General features: G+C 37.3%; 1 protein-coding gene across 6 annotated transcripts in view; it reads right to left on the bottom strand.

Moving 5' to 3' along the window:
- Positions 1-20,676, bottom strand: part of PCCA (propionyl-CoA carboxylase subunit alpha) — a 231,330-nt gene that overhangs the window by 116,441 nt on the left and 94,213 nt on the right. For all 6 annotated transcript variants that reach the window (XR_003397837.1, XM_026843145.1, XM_026843136.1 and 3 more), the window contains one exon: positions 20,164-20,266. Coding sequence is in view for 5 of the 6 variants with exons in the window: in XM_026843145.1 (XP_026698946.1) it covers positions 20,164-20,266 (103 nt within the window). In the remaining variant the exon portion in view is untranslated. The remainder of the gene's footprint in view (positions 1-20,163; positions 20,267-20,676) is intronic.

Genomic DNA, 20,676 nt, shown 5'->3' with positions numbered 1-20,676 from the left:
GCTGAAGGAAAAAACACAAGTTTAGCAAAAAAATGAGTGCCAGGTGAATGGGAAGCAGGGCCACAAGGCACTGTGTGCTATTGTCCCTTGCCAGGAGTATTACACATAAAGAGGAGAGAGCAAAGGCAGCGCCATGGCTGCAACAACAGAAGGTGGGTGGAGAAGGGTATTACAAACTCATACATACAGAAATGGGCAGTTCTGAACCTTTCTACTCCATACTGCCTTCTAAAGAGAAGTGTCACGAGCAACAGGGGCACAGACGAAGAGTACAGTGATAGTCCTTGCTCTAAGTCATAAAGGCATTACTCTAAAGCATTGAAGTTACAAAAACATGTAAATGGTGCAAGAAGAAAACCACCAGTGCTTCCCTGCTCAGTTATTTATTTTCAACCTCTGTTGCTGCTTGTTCAACTATAGATGATGTCATGGTACCATAATTTATTTCATACATTGCACAGTGTATTATGTCCTTTTTACTCCCAACTGCCACGGGAGAGAGGAAGATACTTTATAATAATGCAGCAATTGTAGCTCCTGCTTTCTTTGCAAGTTTTCAGTGAGGAAAGCAGAAAACCGCTAAAAATTTTAGCTGGACGCACACTTACTGTGCTCATGGAAAACAGACACTAGTTAAACTATTATCTGTTCTAGTCAAAAACAAATAATGAAAGAAAACAGACATTCACAAAAGCAAGTCAAGTAATAACTCTGCCCTGGCCTGTCCATTTTGATTGTCATCAACCAATCAGATAGAAGGAACTCAATAAAACTACAATTTTCTGCAGTTTGTGGCAAATAAACTCCCCTCTCCTGATTACTGTTGATGATGTAATGAGCTATGATAAATGTCACCAGCTCCTAAAGGGTCAGGAAATTGAGTATAGATTTTTTTTTTTACTTGCACTTCAAAATGCGATTTCTAACACTGGGGTGGGAGGGAGGGAAACTTACAATTTCTCTTCTGATATTTTTGCTGCATAATACTTTACGTAAACACAGAGAAATCCCAAACTATCGTAACAAATTCTCCCGTTATGAAAGATTATAAGCATTTAAAAACCACACTATATGACACTCCGTAAAGCTGTTTTTCAATTGTGCAATTACCTATTCAGCAGTTAAATAAAAGTGAAATATTGACTTAAAACAATGTTAATGGTCAAAGAATCATTAAGAAATCCTTCATCATAACTTTCACAGCAGGTGGCCTGTAAAATGATCAAGAATAATGTGCTGGATTCTGTAGCCACCAAGGTCAGTTTCTGCATACAAATCTTTGCAGGGGGAGAAAAAAAGACCTTCAGAAAGTGGGCCATTCATCTGAACCAAGTTCAGAGAATTTCCAGCACTGTGAAAAGATATGTTATGCAAGCACATAGATGTATTCAGTGGGGGTAGACTGAACCAGCTACATGGAGACTACAAAGGAGCCCTCCCATGGCTCATGAATAAGTCGAGGAAATGATCAGAAAAAAAATGGAGAGATGTTTAGACAGATGGCCCACTTAAAATGCCTGGGACAGGGCATAAGCAATTTTAATGAAACTTTAGATCTACCATATAAATTGTTTCTTATTTTCTCTGCCCTCCCCCCAAAAAAAACTCAAGAAAGGCAAATAGAGATTTAAAAACTCAAACAAGAGCCTATCTTATGATGTAAAAAAAAAAAAAAAGGAAGTAAATCTCACACTTTTGAGCATTATTGGTTTAATAAGTTCATATACAAAGAAATATCCTTCACAGAACCTTCAACTATCAGATGAATATAAAAGCAGGGAATGGATAGATTAAAAGAATTCTAAACAGAAGTGTACTGCCAAACAAAACAAAAATCTAAGCTTTACTATCTGAGTACTTTCAACACTTTCCAACATAAAAGTTCATCGTTGCACAGAAAAGATAAAAGCACCACTTTCACAGGACTATTTTAAGAACTAAAAATTATGTGAAAGGAACCTAAGAATCTGGGAATATTTTATTCAGCAATTTGAAGTATTTTCTACATCTATTCACACACATTTTCTACATATATTCAGATTGATCCATCTATACATATCACATACACTTTTACATCAAAATGGGTTTTCCTTCTTTCTGCTTTCTGTGTGCATATGTATACATATACCCCTTTCACCAAGAGTATGAAAATATACCATCATTAGAGTAAATTATAGTTCTGCAAATGTCATACAAAATAATAACCTCCACTAGCCCGTGTGCCAGCTGATCAGACAAAGGCTGACAGAATTACTCAATGGTTGTGTCAAAATGGTTTTACATGACATTTTCTTACATATTACATTTAGATCAATAACAAATATGCATAGCCACGTACTCTATCTGAATAGTGACCACAGGAAAAAATTAAATTACATGGAAGGTAAACTATAAAATAAAAAAGCACTGCTTTGTAAGGATGCTATGGAGCACATGCTTTGATTCAAAACGGCATACATCTGGATGCTTCATTTTCCTTTAACAGAAGCCTTTTAGGTGATTTGCATTGACATAAGGGCCTGCAATTCAGTGCCCAATGAAAATCTCCAGTGCCTTCATCAGTGAACCTCAGATCAAGGCTAAATAAAGAAACAGTTAAATCTAAATCTTATAAATCTAGCGTGAATTTAGCTACCCAGATCCAAGTGTGTGACTCAACCCCTTTCATCTTCATTTAACTGGTAAGTAACTCTCCAGACAACCTGAGCTCACTCTGGCTCTTCCTCTTCCACTCTGAAGGTCTCTAAGCATGCAGGGGTTGGGTCCTGCAAAGGGAGTCAACCCTAACCTGACTGCTTTGCAGCTAGGTTCCTCAGCAGTCTGGCAGTGGGGTAGGAGTTAGAGGCTCTTCTGCCAAAGCTGTCTCCACAGCCTTAAGGAGAACATGTGCTCCAAGCACGCAGGCAAACATCAACAATTCTAAGTCTCTTGAAAAATCTTTTATGGCTCTTACAGCTTTAAATCTATCAGGCAAAGGAAGCAGGATTGCTGATACTGCCCATCCTGCTATAATAAACTCATGCTTGCACCATGTATGTCCAGAGAATGAAACATCTGGGTTATCAGTCTCCTTCAGTTTCTGAGGGTTCACATCTACCTCCCATCTTTCAAAATAAAGAGCCAGGACCCAGGTAGGCATTAGGGCACTCACCATCCTACCCTCCTTATGGCAGGAAGGACTGAGAGATTCATGGAGAGTCACAGAATGCAGCTCTGTAGCTTGATGATGCATCCTCCGGGACAAAGAGTTTTGGCATTTGATCCTACGCCAGGAAATTTGTACACACTTTGCATTTAACAAACTGGATGAAACATAAAGCAATTCTGGGAGCTGCAAGTACAACCCAGGACCTCTCAATTTCAGGCAAGGGTCAGACTGCCCACTCCTTCAGCAGACGCCAGCATACCTTGAAAGTTACAAATAAATAAATGTAAAACTTGATATCTGAAACTTATTTCCTCTCTTAGGACACGTGAGGGCCTACTTTAGCATTTGCTTTCTCTTAGAAAAAGGAAACATCACAAGCGTTAATACTCGATAAGAGATGTTACTCCGTGTCCCATTGCAAGCATTTGTGAGATGAGAAGCAAGGAAGATTCAAATCTTGTGTTTCCAAGCACAGAGAAAAGACACTTATTTTCCATATAATTTACAAGTCTGTGCTTCTGATCTGTTCTTTCAAACCATCTGTCCTAAATCAGCAAAACTATTTACCAAAGAACAAACTACTTGCAAAGCAGGTGTTTTTAATCAGATCAGTCAACAATATTGACTTGTGCATGCTGACAATTGTTATAGAGAAAAATCTGAAAATGTGTTCATCATAAAAAAAAAAAAACACCACTTTGGGCTATTTCTCCTCCATTAAAGTATTTAATTTCACAACTTTGTTTCTCTCTAACACCCTTTATTTTTAATAGTTTACTTTGGGCAGTTGAAAAAAAATAATACACTCCACAAAAGGGAAATGACAAGCTTCTTTTCCTGTACAGATTTTCCTGTATTTCCTTGAAGAAGGAAACTTCTCTTCTTGTATAGGTATTTAAGAATAGTCTTACAATAATTATCTCACTCTCTTTTAATGCTCAAAGAGCTTCAGAACAAATCACTGTGATGCAGTAGGGAGGACTACAGCTCTTCTGTTAGCATCATTCTGTAGCAGTTACATCCTTCTATATGACATGATGGTATTGGGATGCAGCTGTTTGTTGGGAAGCCTGCTTCCTTCACCTTCATTCAAACAATGGCTGTGCCCAATAATAATGTGCTACGGTGCATTTCATATTAGGTTTAGAACATTCCAGGTTTCCTGTACATGTTAAAAACAGGCAGCAAGCAATTTCTAAAGTACTAATATGAAAATGGAGGTGAAATGATTAAGAGATTACCTACTGATAAGTTTGATAAGGTAACAATCATTCTATTTTACATCTACACATAAGTTTACTTTCCATAATTATTTTTTGAAACATCAGGCAAACTCCATGTGAGGCTCGCTGTACTCCTCCCAGTAGTGAAATCTGCCTGACTTGTAGCCTACTAATTTCTAACTAAATTGCCATTAACCACTGAATTCAAAACACATTTGCTGCTTTAATCCATCATCCCTTTTGTCAGAATTCAGAATTTCAGTTATTCACCCAATTTTTCAGTAGAAGTTCTGGAGAGTATGATATCTCAGAACTAATCAAGACAAAATACAGTGAGTGCGAGAACATCAGTGTTTTAGTTCAGGTCAGGAGTAGTTCTCAAAGTGAATTATCCCAATCATCTGCACTTACGATGCTTTAAATTACATTGCAGAACAGTCTCTGGACATGGGAACCAGATTCCCGCTTCATGCAAGACAGACAGAAGCCAGGCTCCAGAACTGCACCCAGCGCACACTCCAGCCACAAATGGGCATTCAGTTCACAGGACTAGATTAGAATTAATCAGAAGTCAAATACATACAGTGAAAGTATCAGTTCTTCATCACAAACAAGAAATCCACTTGTACTGGTACACACTCTAATGACAGCTAGATTAAATATTGCAGAATCCTTTATTCACATAAAGAGATTTTGATCTTAATGACAATTTCTGCAATTCCACTCCCTGAAAACCATAAATTCAGTATTTAGTTTAGATATTGGGCCACCATTAAAAAGTAAACAAAAATATTACTTAAATTCATACTCAAAACCCCTTATTTAGTTGTCCCAGTAAAAGTTATGCTAAGAAGCATGTGACACTTGCCAGCATCTCTCACTTGAAAGCAATGAATATACTGAACAGTGCAGCATATTTGAAAAATCATTCTGCCAATTTGGAAGGCAAATACACATATTAGAATCAAAATTAAAACTTCCATTTTGAATAAAATCTTGGCCTGACATTCCAGTGCTGCCTCTATCCTATTATATAATACCTCTTGAACACATCACCATTTCTTCAACTATCAGTAATTTACAAGGTTAGTCCCCAAAAAAAACATTAACCTATCTCTTTCTTATTCAGAGATATACATCTGCACCCATAGACTGTTAGATCCACCATTAAAGTCAGTAACATCTGACTGAAATACAGCATTTCTTTAAAGAATAAAGTTTATAAGACCCAATACAGTGAAACCTGACAGCAACCTGCTCAACTTACTAAATGAAGCACGAGACCAGGAGTGAGAGACAATACTACAATGAAGGGAAAAGGAAGGACATCAGAATAAGGTCACCTCTGAGGAAATTTGGCAACAGCACTAGGAGTAAAAACATTGGCCTGCTTCAAGGCCACAGGGAACACAGTATGCAAACAAATGAAAAATTATAAAGTATATTAATACAGAAAAAAAACTCCAACAGACAGAGTTAAACTGAAAATACCTTCTTATAGAACACCACCTCCAAGTATCTTTTCGAGTTTATTGTTAAGAAACTATATATTGAATGCTGTCTTTCTTGTGTTTAATAGTTTCATTTCGGTCTCTTACCCGAGCCTTACTACAGTCTCCTTTTGATCTGTCAGCCCTGTCACAACTAACCAGCTTACATTGCCAGAAGTACGGCATTTCTGCCACACTTTGTAGTACCAAGGATTTGACTTGGGTCTCTCCAAGGCCTGTCACATACAGAGTATCCCAAAGGTCATTATTTAAAACAGAACTCTACTCATTTTTTTTGTGTATCCTGGGAAACACAATGCTTGCACCAGATTTCAGAAGGATTCCAGAGAAGTAGAAGAGCTCACCCATCACACATTGCTTACCACCTCCCGCAAATTTGGTTGCAGCAGAACCAAAAGAGTACGTCCAAAAGCTTAACCATCTCATGCCAATGAAATCAGTTTCATAACACAGCTGTACTGATCATGTTTGTTCTGTTGTCATTTATCCTCTATAGGAGACTTAATTCAGGAAATACATAGAATGCACATTCAGGGTGGCACAGTCCCAGGAAAGGATGGGCAGATCTTCCCTTACTAGCCATTCTATATGCCATAGTGTAAGAAACAGAAGCTGGCTAAGAACAGTAATTAATTTGCAACAATACATTTTTCTACAGAGTGGCTAGCTTTTCAAGAAGATGGTTCTTTACTGTACACACAAGAACTAGTGCTGGATGACGGCACAAATACCAGTAATGTAACTACCAAACCACAGACAAATGTAATCAGCATGTTCAGCTAGAGGTACTCAAGCCAGTTTCCGACAGGCAATATGACTGCTATTTCCTCTCCCTAACATGTAGAAAATGTGGCATGTTTCATGGATTCTAAAGCTTTGCTATTTCTTCTGCACTAGATTCATATGAACAAATTAATGCCACTAATTCTGTTAAGAGACAAAAACAGCAGATGAGAAAAACCCCAAGAGCTCATTAAAAATTATATTAGATAACATAAAACATGCCTAACTTCAATAAGTACTAATTCTCCACGTCTAGACAATTACAGCATATAGCACAGCTCCAGTCCCATTACCTTCAATAATCTTCTACTGCACTTTCAGCTTACATCCAGAGTTTACACCACTGAGCTTTCACCCCCTGATATTAACCATCTTCTCCCTTTTTAACAGAAAGAGAAAGGTACTTCCCCACAATGAGTAAGACATTAGATAGGCTGAACTACCTTTAGGTGACGCTTACCCATATTTATTACATTACTTAGACACCATGAATCCGGGACGCAGAAACCCTAGCTCAAATTGTTATTTAACAAAGTCAATAAGTATTCACAAGAAGACAAATCTCTATTGCCCTCCGTATATTTTCATCCTTTTAATAGCACTCCTGCCATTGTTCATATAATGGCCTCACAAGAAAGCAAGAAAAAAAATGCTTGTAGGTTTCCTACTTAGCTGAAGTTATACACATCAGATGTGAATGAATTTCAGAATCAATTATTAAACTAGGGTTGATTCTGAAGAACAAAAAATTTGTAACAGCTAGTGCCTCGTGATCAGTATTAATAAAAGATACTTTTGCCCACTAGGCTTTCTGCTCACTTGAGGTAGAGAAGCCAGGTTGTGTAGGTCGAATGGACCCAAGGAGCGGCAGTAACACAACTGTACATAAAGTTTAACATAAAGTTGGTCTTCTGCTTAGATTTCCTTCTGCTTATTTGGGGACAATCATGATCAATACAGCATGGGAACATAAAAATGACCATATTGGTTGGCCCAAATATCCATCTAGTCCAATATTCAGTGATCAACACGAGATAGTTAAATAAGGTATAAGAACAGTACAAGAACGTAGTCACACTTCTACAGTGTACTTAACTAGAAGTTCCTTCTCCTTCCTTGCCTTTCACAAAGACAATTAGCACTAATCAAAGTAGTTCAGTAATACACAAAGAAATACATTTCCTAAGTATAAAACATTTTTCACACACAAAAGATATATAAATAACATGACCCATATATAATATGTGCCATATAGGTACATTTTTCGATGCTCTAGAAAACATTTTCTTTAAACATTATTTCTTACACATCCAATTATTATTTAATAAGTATGATTACACATAGTTTTTAAAAAGATGGTACTGTTCCTCTTTCTTAGTAAGCTAATATGTAAAACTATTTTTCTGTGAATGTTCCTATTTTATAAGCAACCATAAGCAAACAACTTGTCTGTGGACAAAAGTATGTGCAAAAAGAACATCAAGACTATTTTTACTGACACAGAAAAAACAGACTCATTTTGAACAGAAAATGTAAAGTAAAACTGTTGCACAAGCATGACATGACATACATTATCTAACTGATTTTGATCCAGTGTCTGCAACTATGCCCACTAGTATCTCCTGAAAATTTAGATGGAAAACTACCAGTGAAGAAACAAATAGCAAGGCAAGAGCCAAAGTATTTTCAAAATATACCTTCAGAAGTAGTATATGGCAGCTGAGAGAGTATACCTTAAGGAAAATGTTCAGAAACAGTTCTCACAACTTTGCCTTCAACCCCAACCCCTTTGTGCTCTCCCACTCCTGCTGTGGGAATCCATACACTACAGCCATGTTCACTCTAAGCCCAAAGTCTCCTCGTCCATATTCAATGTAATTTCTCTAAAATGCAAATGACTGCAGTCCCTTCTGGGCCCTCCTATGTGAGACTGGAGTTGTCTCTGAAGATCTGTGTTCCACCCTTTACAGGCTGTGAATACAACAATTTCTCATGGCAATCCAACTTTTTTAAACTGTGAAGCAGCAAAATGCTATCAGTTCTCACTAACCCTTGCTTCTGACACAGATGAATGACTGAAAGCTGAGGAAGTTGAAGAAAGTTGTGGAATGGTGCTGCAATGCCCATTGTAAGGAGACTGATCCTTAAATGGCCATAAGACTACCAGGATTTTGGAAATCACTGGAATAGAGATCACTCTATTCACTCAGAAGGATTTACTTAAAATAGCTGTTAAGACTTGGGAAAAGGAAGCCTGTAGTAGAGGCAGACATGCAACATCTGAGATCAAAGAGTGGAAAAAAAAATCACAGCTAAAAGAGGAATAAAGTGGACTTCATGTTAGTAAACATCTTAAAATGATCGCAATTTGCCTGAGGATATGAGTAACAAGAAAAAAGGACTTGCCGCAGGAGGTTGCAGGGAAAACGTAGGATTTAGAAGAGAAGTGCTCTCACTAGTTGAAGGAAACGAACAGAGAAAAGCTGCTGGCTTATGGCATCTCCCTCGTCTAAGGACATTAAGGGCTGGGTGCAGCCAGATGAGGACCTGCTTTAAACTTCCATGTATCTCATAGAAAAATGGAGAGCAGGTCCTGGAGAAGATGATTACTATGTGACCAAGGTTTATCAGATCACCAGCCATGGCAGAGAGAGCACCCTCAAAATACACCACAACACTGGGGTAAATACAGAGCTTAAATCCTAGGAAAGATAAGATTTAGCAAATACCCCAGATTTTTTTTGAAGTGCTTTTTAAATCTGGAATTCAATAGGCAACTAAATTATTTGGTACATCTCACTACTAACTGCGACAAGACTAGTTTTACTAAGCATCACAGAGAGAGAGGATAAAGACCTGCCATCATCTCCTTTCTAAGTCAATGGGTAAACATCCCTGGTTTCAAAAGAACGGGGTCCTGCGCTGTTCTTTCCTGCCCAGTCTCTCTCACACTACAGGCTTTGAAGATACATGTTAAAGGGAAGCCACAGCCAAAACAAACTCCAAGCACATCTAATTACATGGAGAAGTAAACCACTAAAGAATGGCCTGTGAAAGATATTAAAGAATTATCCATAATCACAAAAGGAAAAGTCATCTGAGCAGTCTCAACACAGATCCACAGAAAAAATATCCGGGCCTCTGAATACTTGCTATGAGACAAAAGAAAACAGGATATTTTTGATTTAAGGCACCATCTATCCCAAGTATCCCATCTGAAATATGATGACATAAGATTGACAACACCACCACATTACAAGGAAAAATATAGATCATCTAAGGCAGAACAAAGAGGGCTACCTCAAATGCAGGTAGCAGATCACTGATTCTGAGTGGTGCAAATCTCAGGCCTGAGATTCAACTCCAAGATAGCAAATAGCTGCACAATTAGCAAGGTTACTTCTCAAACACTTCTCCCATTAGAATTACACAAATCCACATAGCCACAAAGCAACAAATGGGCCTGTGGTCTTACATATAAAGAAATGAAAAATTTATTTTTTATCATCACTTGGTAATGCACATACCAGGAAATAACAAGAAAAAGAAGAAAGAGCTCTTCAAGACTCATTTTTGTCATGAAAATACTTCTTCAATATTTTCACTTATACACACACACATTAAAACTATGCAGAAGTGACCTGCCTCTCTAAAAGCTGAAAAGAAAGAAGTTTACACTTTTAATCTTACCCTTAAACAAGACTGAATTGAGTATAACCACACTGAAGGTCAGCTTCTATACTGGCATATCAAATTTCAAGCCAACAGCTCTTTTATTTAAAATATGTTAGATAAAAAGGTAATATGCTCTCTGTAAGAGTTCCCTTGAGGTTAGAAGAACCAATAAATTAACTGTTACCATATGTTTGGCTCCTTTTGGCAAAATTCAGTAACAAAATACTGCCAAACCTCTTTTGGCAGGTAATAATATTTGGTAGCTTATAGTACAACTTGGGAAAAAAGGAAACAGGACAGAAAGCTTGGAAATTAATAGAAGAAACTACATTTCTATCCTTATATAGTTAGCTATATGCTGTTGAAAGAAAAATTCTAACACAGTCAACTCTATGGGTCTGATCTGTAATAAGCAGCTGTCTCCTCAGAAGGAGTGGTATCAAATGCGAACTCAAATACTCCAGCTAGTTCAGTAATGCAAATATTCTGCATTTGGGGTTTTTTTTTAACAGATATGTATGATCTATTTTTTAAATGAGAACCTTTGTAAAATTAGTATTCCTAAGTGTTAAACATGCATTTTTTTAGTGCTTTCATTATAGTGGGTTGATTTCACTATAAATGAGCAAAGTCTGGGCTTATTTGCAATGCCATGTTCTTAAGTTTCACGTATGTTAAATACCTTTTTCCCCACACACGTCTTTTATGCCTACATAATTGAGACTAGAACATGACAGATAAAAACCTTTTAACACTACACCTATAATTATAATTATAGACACAGAATATAACAATTCTGGGTATTTTAAGGACATCTATTATAGACTTTTAAATTCCAGCTAAACAGGTGGGAGTGAACCTAGGTGGTCCTATTTCTTTACCAAGACAAGCCAGACTTGCTCTAAGGTTACAGTTATAAGAAGTCAATTCTTTTTCATAAATAAAAATGTCAAATTCTTTTTTTTTGTAATCATCTATGATAACATACTCTAAATTAATTATTATTATCATTTCCAATAAAATGGATATAGCCTGTTGTTCATATCATGATGGTTTGCATGTACAGGAAAAACAGACACTTTAAAATTCTGTATTTCTTTAATCAATTGCATCACCCCATTAAATTCTAATTTTTATGTATATAAATCACTTGCTATTCAGCTTACAGTTCAGCACACATATCTGGCAAACAGTTTGAGGCAGGTTGACAGGTATAGGCCAGACATTTCACTTCTTAAAGTCATGTTATTACATGGCTAATCCTATATTTGCATTAATTTGATTACAAGCACTTACAGGTAAAAGTAATCCTAAAGTGTAGGTCTAAAGACTGTAATATAGGCTTCTGGAAGGTTTTTTCCAGAAGAAAAGTATTTTTGCCGTTTTATGGATGCTTGCCTCATTCAGCCATTTGGGATTTTATTATTAATCTTCTCATTACTGTATTCATCTTCTGATTTCTTATTTTTTATTTTAAGTAAGGCAATTTCTGTGAAGACTTGACACTGAAATCAGAGACTTCATTACCCTGCAAAATATATCCACAGTTCAAAGTCTTTAAGAGGGTTAAACAAAATGCAAACATTTAATGCAACATTAAGCATGTGAAATAAAAACTTGATTGCCTAAAGAAAGCATGCTATGCTGTTACCCTGGTGACAGGTTAAAAAAGGATTGTGAGCTGAATGGCTGTATGATATGAAATTAAAATGTTTCACATTGAACAATCCAAAATGAATTGGGAAAGGTTAGAGCAGAGGAGAGAGAAATCAATTCTCCAATGGCAATGGTGAATGGAAGTGAAGTCTGAATAGGATTTGCCAGTGGGGTGCAACAGCTGCCAAATATCCTGCAGCCAAAGAATTACAATAATACTGATGAAGTGTGCAAGAGCTTTTGGAATCATTGCAGGGAACAGAGAAATACTCCTACAATAATGAGGCCATTCTGTGTCCCATCCCACTTTTGCAGTTGAATCAAAGGAAAAAGAAACGGTTGAAAATTGTAATACTCAATAACAAAGGTATAAATGAATTATCTATCCCTTCAATCAATATCTTATATTTAACTACAGTCTTTGTGAACCATGAATGAAGCAAGCATGCTAAAGAATGGACAAGTCAAGACACATACATGTAAAAGTATGCAGACAACATTGAATGAGAGACTTTTTCTTCCCATCTATTTTGTTGACAACATTTCTACTGCAACAGCATCCAGAATAAGCTATATACTACACAAACAAACAGCAGGACACAACCAGTGTCTCAAGGAACTTCACAAGGTAAAGTGCTCAAGTTCATGTTTATGTTAATAATCCTAGGAAAGAAACATCAGTAAAACTTCTCACGTGACTGCAGTTACACAGGCCTTTACTGAGATTAGAGCCCCCCCAAAGTCAAGAAAAATTTTGCCCTTTTCTAAATACCTCCAACACAACTTCATTTCTACCCTTTGAAACTCCAAATAAAATATAAGAAGGAAAGGAAAAACTATGTTAAAAAGAACTGTAAAATGACCAGGGAGCACGTGGCAATTAATCTTGTTGGTTCTATGGTTTCATGCATACACTTTTTACAAACAGGCAAATATTAAAGAACAGGTTTAGAATGTGTAAACTTGCATGAAAGCAAAGAATTGTTGGGCTTATAAAAGGGACCAAAGTAAAGGAAAGAGAGAGGGCCCTTGTGGTAAAGAGAGTATCTTGCAGAACAGCAGGTCACAGGCAAAGCTTGGATGAGAAAAGGGCCAGATTCACAACTAAAAAGGGCCAGGAATATGGCAGGAAAACAGAAAACATTCACATGTGTATACTACATAGATTCAAGTTTCAACATTAAGTGGACAGTAGCCACAGAAGCTATAAAGGTCCTACAGCAGCTGCTGTTTTCCCAGCAGACATGGTGAAAACAAAAAATTAGCACCAGACTTAGCCAGGTCCTTTTACTTTGGTGAATGGTTTTTCCATCAGCAATCACCTCAGCAAGATGCATGCCGTTGCTTTGAGTATTTTCCCAAGAGATGCTCAGCAAGGTTCAAACTTTTCATAATTATTATCTTCATAATAATTTCATAATGGTTATCAGCTCTAAAGATCGAGAAAGTGTGGATTCCTGAGTGTCCAGGACACCTTTTTCCCTACAAATGACATTGGGATGACAGGCTATGAAAACTGCCCGTAACAGATCATTCTGTTTCTGGAATATATGTTCACAAATTATATGGAACAATGACTCTGCTTTCAAACAACTACATAAATACATTATATTATGTTATCAATTGTGGTTCCATTAATTTAAATCCAATCAAAGAAAAAAATAGGATACATACATTTCTGTAGCAACACTTACAAATGCTACCTTGAAATGTCCCATTTCTACTTTTATATTTTATACAAAAATTCGTCTTCACTGGCCAAAACCACCTGTTTCTTACACATGCATCTACTTGTTTGTCTCTAGCACATATAATCCTCTTTCTGTGATAAGCAATTGAACAATGTAGAAGGGTAAATAATACCAGATTTTAAAAGACAGCGAGAATATTATATAGGGCAGCTGGTTGAGCAGTGATTAAGCAAGATTACAAAAAAACAAACCCCACAAAATTTATGAGAGATCAAAAGAACAACAATAAGTAACACCTAAAGAGACAACAGAGGGTTGTCACAATCAGAAGAGCCCATTCTAAACAAGGATATTACATGAAAAAAGGGAGAACAGAGTCTTAGTACTTTGCTAGTCTATAGGGAAAAAAAAAACAACCACAGTGGAATAATGGTCTGAAGCTGCAGTAGTTACATAAATATATTGAAGACTTTCAAAAGGCCTAACAGTAAATCATTAAAAGAATGCTTGACTTGTTGACCAGGGTAACCAGGGTACCAGAACAGTAAGGATAAAACCGTGTTATTTTCAGAAGCTAAGGATGACTGCATAACTCCAAAGTGAGCAAATGAAGAAAGCCACAAGTGGGCTGGACTTAGTCACCCTTAACAAATTAAAATAAAGTGTTTTATCTTTATATCACACTAGAGGATATTTGTAGGGTAAGGCAGAGTATAAATATTTAGCTGTACTTGCAATAACTCTTCATGTTACTACTGCAGTTGGGGGAAGGAGAACAAAAATCACATAACGCAATTGATAGACTGTGCTGCAAGCAAGAACTTCCCCACTTTCCAATAGGCCAGTTCGAATGACTCCAGTGAGTTTTCCTGACGTCACCTTCCTTCTTTTTAAAATTAATGTAACATAACCTTATTTTGCACTGCTCCAGCAGTGCAGGAGAGCCAGAAAGCTCTCCTATTGGGCAGCTGACCATCCTTCAATATGGGGAAGCCCTAGGCTGGCAAAGAGCTGGCTCTGACCCAGACTCCAGCAGGGTAATAGGTGTAGCGTATGTGAAAGCAAGCATGCCTGAGAGGTGGCGGAGCTCCACTGCTCTCTGAGCAGTTCCCTTGCTGCCCTAATCATGCCATGGCAAGGCAAAGCAGGCATCTGAACCATCATTACTAAATACACCTGAGGATTTACATCAATGTATCTGTACCGTATCAACCTAGACACAAACCTACAATAATTCATTAAATAAAAAGCTAAATAAATCCATTTCTGTTCTTGCAGTTCACCAAGTTATGTACACAGAACTGGAACTCTGGATTTTCAGAATTTTAAAACATACAAAAATTCAGCTCAACTATTTCAAAACTTGACAAAAACCTGCTTGTATTTTATCTATAATTTCTCACTATACACTTACCCCTCCTGTAAAAGTATTATTTTATGCTTAGAAAGCACTGTCCATTTTAAATCTCAAAATATGTTATACATGCTGATAAATAAATATTTACAAAAGCTCAGTAATGCAGTAAAATTATTAAGGCCATTTTGTCATTTTGTAAACTGATGCCCAATCTAACTGGCTTCTCTAAGGTCCCACAAGAACAGTCAGGAGTTTAACTCAAGGCTCCCTAATCCCAGTCTGCTATATTAAACACATGAGCAAGAAAAACCTTTAGGTTTTTTTGCTAGCAATATAAAACATTTTCCAATGTGTTACCGTCTTCTTGCATGTAGTATCAGGTAATATGGGCATACAGCCTCACTGTTTTTTTCCAAGTCATAAATGATGAAAGGGTAAAACCCATAGAAAAATTAGGAAAATACACTGAGCAGCCAACACAAGCAACGCATAGGAAGTGCTGTAGGCAATTGGGTTTAGAAGTATAAACATCACATTAGTAGACCCATGAGATAGCATGATGTAGCCACACCTGGAGAGTCACTCTCCTATTCCCCTCCCAACCCACTAACGAAAACAAGTCTGGAGCCAAAACGTGAAGATTCAACTGTACAACATCATTTTTGGTCTCAAAGGCTAACTACATCAAATAGACATAAAATAAGCTGGATTCACTTCAGCCAAAATATGTTTCCACTTGAAACAAGACCGAGTTCTGTTGAGAAGACCTTGAGATTTTACTAGATGCTGTAAATCTGTTCAGCAGCTGTGGGTGGCACCAGTTTCACAATAAACTGGACTATGGAATAAGTAGGAAAAGTCCTAGGTAAAATAACTGAAAGCTGAACAATGAAAGAATCATTAATCATTCATGGCTTTTTCCTATAGGAAACCTGTGCCCCTATTATCTGGATATCACAGTGAAATATACACATTAGTATCTGGCTCACAAAATAGCAAGCATTTTCATTAGCTAATCATCTTTTTAAAAAAAGATAAAAAAAAACACGACCCAAAAAACCAAACCACCCCACATAACAACCTATTTCCCAAGAACACTGGTTAAATAACCAGATTAAAAAAAAAAAAACAAAAAACCAACAACAACAAACAACCAACCACATAACTCAAACACAGAGAATGTTCTAAATATCCAATTGCATAACAAAAGTAAATGTCTACATTCCTGTAACTCTGAGCATCCACAGGTCTCCAGCAGCTGTTCTAGCTAATGGTTGGCAAAGTAATCCTAGGAGACCGTTGGTGAGGCCAGGGGCACACAGCAATGCAGAGAGTGGAAACTCACCTGTGGGTGCTCCACCCAAATCATAATACAATTCATTTTAACACAGGAAAGGCAAAACAGCCTTCGGCTTGTGGCCTGTATTAACCTCAACGCCACATGAACTACTGCAACAAAGAATCCCATTACAGGGGTCATGTCTAACTGAAACTAGCTGAAGAAAGTTGGGTGTTTGATCCTAATGAGGCAATAGCTCGCTGATAACTGAGCACATTCCAGCAAGAACCTTACAGTTTATGATTCAGTCACCCAGGGGATTGCAAAATACCTATTTTCCAGTCACATCCCTGCAAGTATCATCAACTGTAGAGGAGAACCCTCCTCATGAGGCTGCTATTAGTCTGATCTGTGGCAGAGTGCTAAGGCCCACCTCTGCACCTCATTTATGAGCCATCCTCTGCTCTCCTCTTCCTCCTTGCTGCACATTCCCACTCTTGTAGCTCTTCCAGAATAATTTCACTTGTCATTACTTAACCTGGTTCTGTCAGAATGATCTGAAGTATTATCTAACTGTTTCTACACTAATACAAGTTGTTTTAGCAGAACCAGAGTAGAAAGCAACTACACACAAAATCATGCCTGCATACCTTGGGGAGGAGGAGGAAGAAACCCAGAAACCAAGGGAGGAGCAGGATAGGACAACTATTCCTTAATTTGGCTCAGCTGCATTTCATCTGATTACAGTCTCAGTAGCTCTGATAGAGAAGGGTGGAGCTTCTGTGAAGACTTCCAAGCATGGTTCTTTCTATCTATCTGACTAGAATAACAAACCTGAGCCTGGGCTGAATAAATCACGGAGGAAAAAAAGGGAACCCAAAATACCACTGCAGTTGTGAAAAGAATGCATATTATAAATATGGCTCCCAAAAGGGAAAAGAAAACAAACCAAAACCAAAGATAAGCATATAACTCAAGTTCAGCAGAAAACTCTCTATTTGGCAGCCGTGACAAGTTTAGAAGAAATAATGCATGATTTGAAAATACTACTTTCAGTGTAATTCCTTACACAAAAATTCCTCAAGTGCTTTCAGTGCATGCAAAAGAAAAAAATGCTGTCAACATAAATAGTGCCAAAGAGCTGAAATTTTGAAGATGATGATCATCATGTCAATGTACTTTTCCAAACCATTAGGAGAATGTTATGGATCAATTTTGGAGCTTGCAGTCTGTCTAATCCACTTACATCCTCTAACATGGACTTAAAATTCACACAGACTCCAAACACCCGATTCTGACAGTGAACCACATCCAAGATTACAACTGGCCTTTTTGATTTGTTGCCAGCAGCACAGGTTCCTACTCTGCATTTTTTGTTTACTAATACTTGTCAAACAGATTGCAGCCAGACCAATAAAGATGTGCTTTCTGTGGCCACAATCCTGCTTCCTAAAAAAGTACCCATGACATGGAACACCTTCAAAAACAAGTCAGATGCAGTCTGGGTAAATTAATAAAGACATGCCATAAAAGATCCTTGATGGGACTGCAGTAACTTGTATGCTTCACAGTCCTCAGTCCCCTCTAGAGGGAGTCCACTAGCTGCTCTAAGGAATGGAGAACACTGTCCAGGACACTACACAATCCTTTGACCTCATTCTGCCTTTGTTTCTTTGACTTTTCTTCTGAAGGAGCTCCGTGATTTGTGGGAAAGGGTATCATTATCTGGTTTGGTTTTCTTCAGAAGTTACTTACCACTAAGCCTTTTTGCATTATCTTAACTTGGCCTCAAATAGGCAGCTTTACTATCATTAAAACAAGTAGATCTAACAGCATATGTGAATTGAAACCATAACCTATTCAATAAGAACCACACTCAGCCACCAAGAGAAAATTTTAAGGCTCAACTTCTGAAGGTTTCATTTCAGATCTGCATATGTCTCAACAGACAGAGAAGTCCATCCTTTGAAAGCTGAGCTGAACATAAGTACACTCCATCATGGCAAGACAAAGTGATCTTCCCTGTACTGAAAAAAATTGTTAGCTTCACCATTTAAAATCTGAAAAATCAGACCTCAATCTAGTCTTACAAACTTCATGTGGTTAGACTCTGCTGCCTTCTCTGGTCACAATAGAAGAAAATATGTGAGGGAGTTAGTCTAGGATTCCAAAAACAAGCTGATTTTTTTCCAAGCAGGGATATATTTGTTTCCCTGATGTAGCACAAAAAGAAATTAATGACCATGCCTGACTGCTCAATGCAATACTTGGTTTACGTATCTGATATCTCAGTAAAAATAGTTGTGTATGTCTTTTCTTTTAAGATACACAGACACCTAGTACTGAAAGAAAAATACTTGCAATAGAAAGAAAATGTTAGAAGATTCTTCAAAAATTAGACTCCTTTTCTTTTCAGCAGGTAAGAACATTTTACAGGTCAGAGGAAAAACAACTCAAAACCAGAGCAAGGAATGCAATAGCAGTTTGAGAATCACTACTTAAATCAACAATTCCTATCCTTACCCTAAGTACAAAGTAATCCATTACTCTCTATAGCAGTACCAGACTACTTAACTTCCTAGGCGGGCCAGTAAAAACTATAATCAAGCTTCCTCCTCATTTTCCCTCATTAATTTTTTATTTAGGGAACAGTGGCCTTCAAGTGTCTGTTGTTCCCCTTATACCATTTGCTATGGAGGATATAACTCGTGGAAGGAAATAAAAAAGGTGCTTTACTTTCCCCTATAGGTGCATAAGGCAAGCAATGACCTAGCCCTACATATGCTATATATTACAAAACCGTTATGCTTGCCCTAAGTGTCCTTTTTTTTTTTTTTTAACACCATATGGTACTATTTATCTTTGTGAGTACAAATAAAAATAAAGACTTCTTGAAACCACATTTGATTTATTCCTGACCACTGTAAAATCAGTAATAGAATACACTGTCAAACCACTGGCATGGAATGTGAATAATGTCTATCCTGCATTCTGCCTTCCCTCTCACACAAACACACACGCAACTACATTAAAGAATGTGAGGCAAGAAGAAAGTCATGCTGAAGTTAGGATTCACTGTATGCAGTGGTTGTGAACACCAACTACCCAAGCAGGTTTCACAAATTCAATTGTTCTAATAGAAGGTCTCAAGGCAACAACAATGATGGGACAGAGCACAACAAAAGCTAGAAATATCCTAGAGGAAAAAAAGCACACAGTTCCAAAAAGCCAAAGAAGTGACAGAAGCTACTGCAACGGCTGGCCAATTAAAGTACTACCTAGGTTACTAGCAGCTACTACCCAAAAGAATGAGTTGGGGAACAAAAGCACCAAAAAAACATACTTAAGCAAGGTGCTGACTCTTCCAGCATTTACCAGGCAGAAAGTATTTTCAGAATTAGACTCTAAACTATTAAGGTTCTTCATCAAGGCAGCAAATTACTCATGAATCCACAATATTTTAAGACTCTGTAGCTGAATATTCATATTATCCCAAAGTGCTTAGATCACTTCAAATGGGCACATGGGAAATTTGTGATGCTCAATTTGTGGTTAGTTACTAATGCAGCAACATTTTGCATTAATGAAACTCCTGATGTGCATTAATTACTGTACTGGCTTGTAACACATTTTTGTGCCTATTAGATTGCTAATATGTAGAATAAAAATAATCACGTATGACTTGTGTGAGTAAAGAAATTTAAGTCACAGCTCATTTGAATTTAGAAAAAACAGACTATATCAAGAAACCATGCAGTTTCTCACCAGTCTCTCTCATGCATGAGAAGATGCCACTAACAAAACACATCAGCACATCTGAGTTCCTAGAAATGAACTCACCTTGGAGTCCCTAGAAATCGCTGTGATCTCAGTTGTTCAGCCACATACAAAGACGCTGCTGTTGCCAGTAGTTCTCTTCTTTCAAGATCTGTCAACTTGTGTCCTAGTTTTCAGAAAGAAGTTTAACAAAAAAGAGTTAGATACCACAGACCAACACAGACACAAAAAGTAACAACTACTAGTGAAGACACTGCTTAGTCCTTACACATTAAACTTATGGTTTTTTCCCCTCTAAATTAAGATGAGGATTAGCATAGCAGACGCTCTGAGTTTCAGAGTTTAAATTGCATGTTTTCATACAGATCAGCCCTACTGCTAACACTGGTATCCCTGTTAAAAACAATTTGACAACTGAAAGAAAAAAAAACTGAACGATGCTGCAGCATCTTGTTTTCGTTACTGAAATGTCACTGGTTGACATATTGTGCCTCATGCTGGTAAGGAATCCATCTGTACATTAGAACTTATTCAAAATATACAGCATTCTTTCTCAGTACTTCACCTTGCAAAGGA

Source organism: Athene cunicularia (assembly GCF_003259725.1).
Source record: "Athene cunicularia isolate RWA chromosome 1 unlocalized genomic scaffold, athCun1 chr1_part1, whole genome shotgun sequence".
Classification (NCBI taxonomy): Eukaryota; Metazoa; Chordata; class Aves; order Strigiformes; family Strigidae; genus Athene; species Athene cunicularia.
This window is presented reverse-complemented; position numbering and strand designations above follow the sequence as displayed.